Source organism: Lathamus discolor, chromosome 6, assembly GCF_037157495.1.
Source record: "Lathamus discolor isolate bLatDis1 chromosome 6, bLatDis1.hap1, whole genome shotgun sequence".
Lineage (NCBI taxonomy): Eukaryota > Metazoa > Chordata > Aves > Psittaciformes > Psittacidae > Lathamus > Lathamus discolor.
In genome coordinates, this window is record NC_088889.1 from 54,799,024 (window position 1) to 54,807,144 (window position 8,121).

Genomic DNA, 8,121 nt, shown 5'->3' on the forward strand with positions numbered 1-8,121 from the left:
TCCTTTCATGTTTGCAGTTTTAAAGAGAACAGCAGAAGCTGAATTTAAAAGCTGAACCAGAACAGATTTCTGTGCTGGGATCTTATCAATCAAGGTGTGCATAGCAGCCAATTCAGTTACAAACCTGAGTGTCTTTCATTAAAGTTCCATTGTCTGTTTTAAAACCTGCTGGCCCTCCCCTAGTTCCCTGGTGAACTTGCCAAATGAGCAATGTGGGATGGCATGGAGGAAAGAGCCCTCATTCCAGAATGCGAAAATTGTATGATATGTCAGTTGTCTCAGCTGGCCTGGCCCTCTGTGGTCCTGAATTCAGTCCCTAATGCAGCTGTGAAATCTTGGATAAACTACTTGCCCTCTTTATTCCCCCTGCTCCCATCTATCTGTCTAGAGCATAGGGGTGGGGATTGCTTTTCATGGTGTTTAAGATGGTGCTTGGACTGTAGGTGCTCCAGTGATATGAATGTAAGTGACAGTGGTGTTGCCTTACTGGATGAGGGCCTCTGCAAAGAAAAATGAAGGTAAAGCCCGTTCCTGTTCTGACTATCTTCTGTTCCTTGGTTAGCAGAGACTTTCAAAATGGAGCTGGAGGTCAGTCTGTAAGCTGATTGCAGTCAATGAATGGGCACTTCTCACTTATTTCAGGAGTCTTTGGAAGAGACCTTTTGTGTGTAACAAGCTTCATTTTAGCTGTGCCACTTCCTCATATGTTTGCATGTAATAAGGCTACTGTTTCCCTCCCCTTTTTTTCTTTCCTTTTCAGGGGAGGAATGATCCAGACTTGTGAACAGTATCAATTTGTCCATCATGTCATGAGCTTGTATGGAAAACAGCTTTCTAGAGCTGCAGAAGAATAAATGTTCATGATATTCCTAAAGGCTAAAACCAAGAGAAGTTTTGACTGCATTCAGATATATTTCAGATCTGATAAGAGACACATGGTAACCTGGCTGTCTTAGCTGGAAAAATATATTATTTTACTTTGATATTGCTTTTATGCTCTTGTTTGTATTGACATTTAAGAGCTGAGGTACGCCTTGTCTTAAACATATGTGACAGGACATAATCTTCACCAAAAAAAGGCTTATTTATACTGTAAATAAGAATAGTAGCTTCATTTGTTATAAAAGCAAGAAAAAAAACAGAAAAAAATCCACTGTCTTCATTTTGCTATTTTTAAAAGATCATTGCTAATATATTCAAATACAGTGTGAAACTTTTTGAATTGTCATGCTGAAATGTGGCGTATATTGACTAAGCTTGGAAGTAACTTTTTGCCTATTTCTGATTGTTTTTACATATAAAATTACCGAATACTGTGTATATCGTAAACCTTCTGAGCCTCTGCATTGAAAGGTTCAAGTAGATTCACATTGAAATGATGTTTCACACATCATCTTTGCTTGTTTATTTTTTCTAAAGCAGTCCATCACCAGTGTTATCAGAACTAAGGGGAAGAGGGGGGAATACTTCAATGATATGAGTCAAATTCTTACCTCTACATCTTACCAGCAATGTGCCCCAGTATCATGACAGCTGGGTGAATCTGAGGAGCATAGTAGAAGTTAACCTGAACAGAAATTCTTCATGCTTTACCTTTTCTTTGTCAGTATTTTGGCATCTCACTCAGCCACCAGATATGATTTTTGCAAATAGTTTTCTCTTTTTACGTAGTCAGATGACAATCCGAATACAATTTACCCTGAAATTTGAGGTTTAAAATCATGTGAAGAATTTGCAGAGTTAAATCAATCTTTGTTAAAAATGTAATAAAATCACTTGTATTATATGAAATTGAACTTTGAGGGTGATGAGGTGCTCAATGCTCATTTAAATTAATGCAAATCCTATAGAGAGCTTTAAAAAAAAATCATTGTGAATGTGTTGGCTGCTTTCTAATAAATTTGCCCTTAAACCAAATTCAGACAATCATTAGCCCATTCAAATTACTAGCCCAGGCAGCAGTGTTTCCTTTTCAATAATATAGACTGCTGCCCATGCTTTTCTTTTTAGACCTCAATCAGGCTGTAAAGACTTCAGTTTGTGCTTTTTGCTTAGAGGTAAGCACATGTTTAAGTGCTTTATTGAACACAAGGAAAATGGAGGTACACAGGACCCTTAACATGAAAGATGAGTGGTTCGTGAATAGAAGAGTGGTTCTACTAAAAATATTTTTGCTTCTCTTTATTTGTAACAATAACCAAAACCCACTGCTTTTATTAGTGCAGGAGATTCTGAGAATTTACTGCACTTCCTAATCAGGAGAAGGTAAAGCAGCTCTCAGAACAATAAGGGCTGATCCTGCTCCCACTGAGATTTTGCCATTGATGTCAATAGGTGCAGGGTAGGGCCTGAAATGTTATGCCTACAACTTCATCACTGTGGGGAAAGTTTCCCAGTATTTCAGTACACATCTTTGTGTTTATTCTGTATCCATGAACCTGTAAAAATCCTGTCAGCAGGGTTTGCATGAATGTGTGGCAAAATGTGTTATCTTTAAACCACTTGATTTTATTGCTGTATTTAAAATATTTTCTTCAGTGAGAAGCTAGCAGGAAGAACTGGCATTCTTTTAAAAAAATACTGGTGGTACTCATTAAATAGAGCAATAAACTTAAGCTTTTGAGCATAACATGACTGTTAGTTTTATGTAAACCTTGCTAGCTGTATTCTCCCCATTGCTACTGATTCTTTCAAAGGGATAACACTATTCCATCTAAGTACTCCTTAGAAATAAAAGAGGCACCACTGATGTTCTGAATAACATTGTAAGTGGAAATCCCTATAAATGTTTTCAGCTGTTCAGTGCCCTTCAGTGTCATAACTCAGTGAATAAAATTACTTGTTCTGTCATCAGCTTCCTGTGCATCTGCTAAATCATTTTTTTTTTTGATGTTTGATAGGAGTGTGCATATAGGAGCGAAGTTCTGTGTATAAGTTGCCTCCTGTACAAGGAGGCATTCTAGCAGTTAATTGCTTTATGGCAAACGAAGTATAAAGGGCTCTAAGATAATAACTTTTAGAGGTCCTTGCACAGATGTTCATCAGGTATTACGTGGCAATACTCCATTGATTTTAGTAGAAGAGAATGATTTATACCAATGAAGGAAATTTAGCCTGTTCTCCACTCCCATTCTACATATGTGGAATGTCCCGAGCAAGTATCCATTGATAAAATCAGGCTGTTTTGTTTTCATTCACTAGTACAAAGCAAGTGTCAGCCTAGTTGCACAGTCTGGTTATGAGGGCTGCACTGCTGCCATCTCACATCAGGCAAGAGCATGCCACTTGGTCAGGATCAAAACATTGAAATGCCTTGTTATTTTGTCTTAACAGATTTGGAGCTAATCCTCCTATTTACTCTTCAGTCTTACTGTGATTAATGTATTTCTCTCTCCTTTTTTTTTTTTTTTTTTAATAGAATTTGGGGTCTGAGATTAGCAGAAAGGAGCTGTAGCCATGCAGAAGCACGTGAGATGAGTGGGGCTGCTGCTTCTGTAGTCAATAAGTTTGAAACTGAGCTGACAATAGGAATTAAGTGAAGCTGTGTGTCTTATTAGACTTCTCTTTTTACTGGGCACTCTCTCTCTGTTAAAAGAAAATTCCTAGAACATTTCCTTCACTCTCTTCAGCTCAATGCCTCGGTGTCTTTGTACTGGAGACTACAGCATTAATGCCTGCAAAGTTGTTCCCCAGAGGACTGAATTCCTCTCTCCATGTAGGTTAGCATATAACAAAACTTGAGATGATTTTATTTATAATCAACTGTGATGTCTATTTCATAAGCTTTTTCATACTTTGTGAACTGAGCAAAGCCTAGCTCAGTGCCTCGCTTGTTTGCTGGTCAGTTGGTCACTGGCCGTCGCACTTAAGCTGTGTTACCCTGTTTATGCTTCTGTCATGGTAACAGACTAATGATACATTCTGTTCTTTTGTAGGTTTACTGAGATCAGCAGATACGCAGTTACGTAAGAACGAAAACTAATATTGCACTTGAGAGTAAGAGTTGTCTCCAGGTAAAGCTGAAGGATCCTTCATGTCTCTGAAGGATCAAGATAAAGATGACTTAGTCAAATTATTCTGAAACTACCTAGCGGTCATATTTACTTGCAAGAGAAGTAGCTAACAATTCTGCACATTTCCACTACAATTAGTCTACTTTGGAAAATCTTAACCTGTAAACTTGCAGTTGCAAAAGAGACTGAAGAGATTACTAAATGGGACCTACTGTCTTTGCACTGGAGGAGCCATGTAGCTTGCACACATGTGGTCTTAGTGTATACCTGTTAATTGGTGAGTTTAACAGGTCTTAGAAGTGGACCTGCACTATAATTTTTTTATGTGTTATTTCCTGGAAACCATTTTAAATGAAGAGAAATGGTAAATCTACAGTTTGTTGGCCATAACTATGTTTGTGTCTATGCTTGACACGAAATGTGCGTTACACATTTGCTAGAGAGAAAAAAAATAATGCTTTGAGATACACTGGAGATAACCTTGTTTCTTCTGCCAAGTCTGTAGATGTATATTTGCTGATGTCTATGACTGTGACTATCAACTGAGGATAATGTAGGGCAGCTCAGGAGTCCTGCAAGAAAATAGCTCCATTCAAAAGTGCAGAAGAAATATGTGAGTGAATGCAGCTTCATGAATAAGGGACAGGCAGAGAGAACTGCATGCTCTAGACAACACAACCATTGATTTCTAACATCTCCAAGTGAATTTCAGATATTAACAAAGAGGTGAATTCCTTCTGCTTCAGGCAAGGAAAGAGTCCACTATCCTCTGAGTACTGATACAGACCAGACTCCAGCGCCTGAATACAACCAATGCCACATCCTCATGGCATGGTGTGAAAGTCACAGAATGGGGTACAATTAACTTTGGTGCAGAAGACCTGCCCAAGCTTGTGCACCATATAATTCTCAGCAGAGCCACAGTGCCAGGTGTATTCAGCTAATAGTAAAGATCAATGCAGAAAAAGGCTGAATTATTTACTCAAAAGCTCTGTGGGCAGCAGAACTGGCCTTATGGCTCAGGGCATTTGAGAAGATAAAGCATAAACAGTCAGGCAAAAGACTCAGGTATTGCAATTCCAGGCCCTTTCGCTCCATGGGATCATGCTGCTCAGCCTTTGTTCCCTATTGCTTCTTCATCACTTAATCTGCGTGTTGCTTCTTAGGCTTAAAATAAAGCTAAATAAGTCACTTCATTGTGCTAGTTTTAGACCAAAAAGTTGATAGCCGTTGTTTTCCAGGGATTGTATCTTCCGTTGAAGAGAGCCTATCTTGCTAGATGCTATTCAGAGGGCTCAGCCTCTTCTGCCTACTTTTAAATCTCAATACATCTCAGAAGTTTTGGGACAGAGAAGTCTGCAGTACTGTGCATCTTACTAAAGGCATTTATCCTTTGGGAAACAGCAGTTTGCCTGAGTCAAAATTTTCTTATTATGTCTGCCCTTAACTCCCCTAGTACCAGTAGCAGCTGCAGGGTGTCTGCTTTCCTCTGAAAAGGCAAAGGAAGCACTTCTCTCCGGAGATTAGAGGGAAAAAATCCTGCATAGGTGCTTGTGCCCTTTCTTCTTTGCATGCTTGTTTGTCTCTGTAGTGGACACAAGGAAGACTGTCAGGAATTAAGTCAGAACTAATAAGGCACAACAGCACAACAGAAACCTCCTCATGTAAATGAGCTTCGACTCCTGTGTCAGAAGGAAAACCAGACGTGATTGATTTCACTTCATCCACTGTTGTCTTCTTGGTCTTTAGGCTGTTGTGAGGAATATGGAGAGCAAACACTCAAGCATCACAAAGGTCAGGGTAATGAAAAGGTTATCCAGAGTCACTCCTTCCCTTTTTGAGGTCTCTGTCTGGCAGTGTGGTCAGACTTAAGGTCCAAAATGAAAGATCATCTCATTCATATGCATTGGTTTTCCCCCACAGCAGGGTGTGTGCATAAGCACTTGCCCACTCAGCGTGTCACAGTAGCTGGAGGAAGAACAGAAGCATGAGGGAAGATTCACAAGCACTGTGAAATGAACATGGAACAGGACTGCGAGGGTTTTGAGTCAGTTTGGATAGGTGTGAGGAATTGGATTGGGTTGGCAGTGTTTTGTTTTTATTGGGGGAAAATGTGACTTCCAGCCCAGATACCAGGTTTCTCTGAATTTGTTCCTGAGTTAGAATATTGAAGAGGGAAGTGAAATTTTGTTCCTTTATAGATTCATTAGACAAGTAATAAGGAATACTTTATCCACTTTGCAGCGTTACCAATCCCATTTCCACACATCTCTGATTTGAGGAATGCATCTGTGTTAATAATACTAACTTCTAGAGAAGGGAGCGCAGAGCCTATGTCTTGCTGGAATCTTTTTGTTGTTGGTTTGGTTTTGTGGGCTGGTTTTTTTTTACCTTTCCCTTTCTTTCTTAGACTAGCAGAAATCATCTTATAATCATCAGGAAAGATGGCGTGTTCCTAGAGGTGTAAGAGGGGGGTGTTTCTATTGCTTTTTCTGAAGTTTACCCCTAAAATTATTTCTGTTAGCCTGTGGCCAGATTTTTGTGTTCTTTGGTTTTCTAAGATCCTGTGTTTTGCAAAGCATAACCCAGGTGCTTAATGCACTAGACTCCCTCTTCACTCTAATTTAACAAAAGTACAGAATACATAATAGCAGTCTGTTCCAAACACAAATCACACGTGGTCAGTTCAGAGAAGCGGTTTATTGCCACTGGTTTAGCCTTCTTTGCAAGAAATATGTGTAGTTTGTGTCTTTCAGAGTGGATAGACCCGTACACACATAACACAGCCTCTTGTACCTATACTATTTTGGCACTGCAGCTGTTAGCACTTGTAAGAGAGCCAAATACACAGAGTAGGATCTGTAATTCATTCTCTTCTTGAAAAGTACCTTACTTGTTGGGATTGAGGCCCTTCTCCATATGACAAGGGTGATAGAATCTAAGACCTATTAAGGAGTAAAACAGAATTGATTAAAGAATGACCTCTGTAATGTAAAGTTGTGAACTGATACTCTGAAGAGCCTGAATACCCTGACTGAGTAACTGAATGAACTGGCTGGATTTGGAAATGGTGGAGACTGCTGCCAGTAGAACTCAGAAATAAACAAAGCTGAAGCCTGGCCATTTCACTGAGGTGTGAAAGGAGCACAGAGGACTGACTTAAACACCAAAGCAGGATTTGCTGAATGTTTAACTGTGTGCAACCTGGACCCACATATTTTTCTTTTAATAAGGCTGTTAAATTGTTCAATAGTCTGCCTTTGATCAAAGTTTTGAAATGGTGTCACAATCAATTGTAGCAAAATCTGGGCTTGGAGAGGTAATGTTTGTTGTTTGGGGGTTTATCATCCTGTTATTCCAAGAATGATAAACTGCTGGAAGCCAGTTTGAAGGGTGAAACATCATAGCCCAGAAGAGGCCTGTATGTATCTGAATTTTGGATTACTTGGAGTCTTACATGTCCAGTGTAAAGGGATGCAGGTCCTAGGAATGCAACTATCTGCAGGACTTCATGTGAGCTGAGGAACACAGAAGGGTCACTAACGGCCTTGAAAGCTTCTGTCTTTTTGTAGGAATGATCAGGACCTTAGCAGCTTGGGAAAAAAAAAAAGGTAAAATATATGTAAGCATATATTCTCAAGAATGTCCTAATACTTCATATTCTATGGCTGTGGGCAGCCAGGGTAGAAATTGGCTGTGTGAGATGAATAGCTTTAGTCTCATCTGCTTTGCTTTTCCATTCCTTCCTTTCCAAGAAAGGAACTTTGTGAAGTATCAGTCTCAAGAATAACTCCTTGAGGCACTTAAAACCAAGAGTAAAAGAGCTGCGGAAAGAATGCTGTAGGGAAGATTCAGTTAGCTACAAACGAATTAGTCAGATTTGCCAAACTCTGTCTTCTGTAACTGAAACTAAAATTACAATTCACTTGCACCAAGTCTTTGTTGTGTGTACTTCAGTGGTACTGACAAATCTTTGCTTTGAGATCTGTTTTGCCATATAAGTGTGCATGGATTCTGTTAATAGCATCCATAGTAAATACAGTGCGACCACCCCGTTCTGTGTATATATGTGTTATGAGTGAAGTTAATCTTTCTGCAGAGCACCTGT

The 8,121-nt window shown here is 39.4% G+C and overlaps 1 protein-coding gene across 13 annotated transcripts in view; it reads left to right on the top strand.

The window, feature by feature from the left end:
• PTPN5 (protein tyrosine phosphatase non-receptor type 5) overlaps nucleotides 1-2,853 on the top strand; it is an 85,301-nt gene extending 82,448 nt beyond the window's left edge. For all 13 annotated transcript variants that reach the window (XM_065682838.1, XM_065682837.1, XM_065682825.1 and 10 more), the window contains one exon: nucleotides 761-2,853. In XM_065682838.1, the coding sequence (XP_065538910.1) occupies nucleotides 761-854 (94 nt within the window). In that variant the 3' untranslated portion in view covers nucleotides 855-2,853. The remainder of the gene's footprint in view (nucleotides 1-760) is intronic.
• Nucleotides 2,854-8,121: the final 5,268 nt, after the last annotated feature.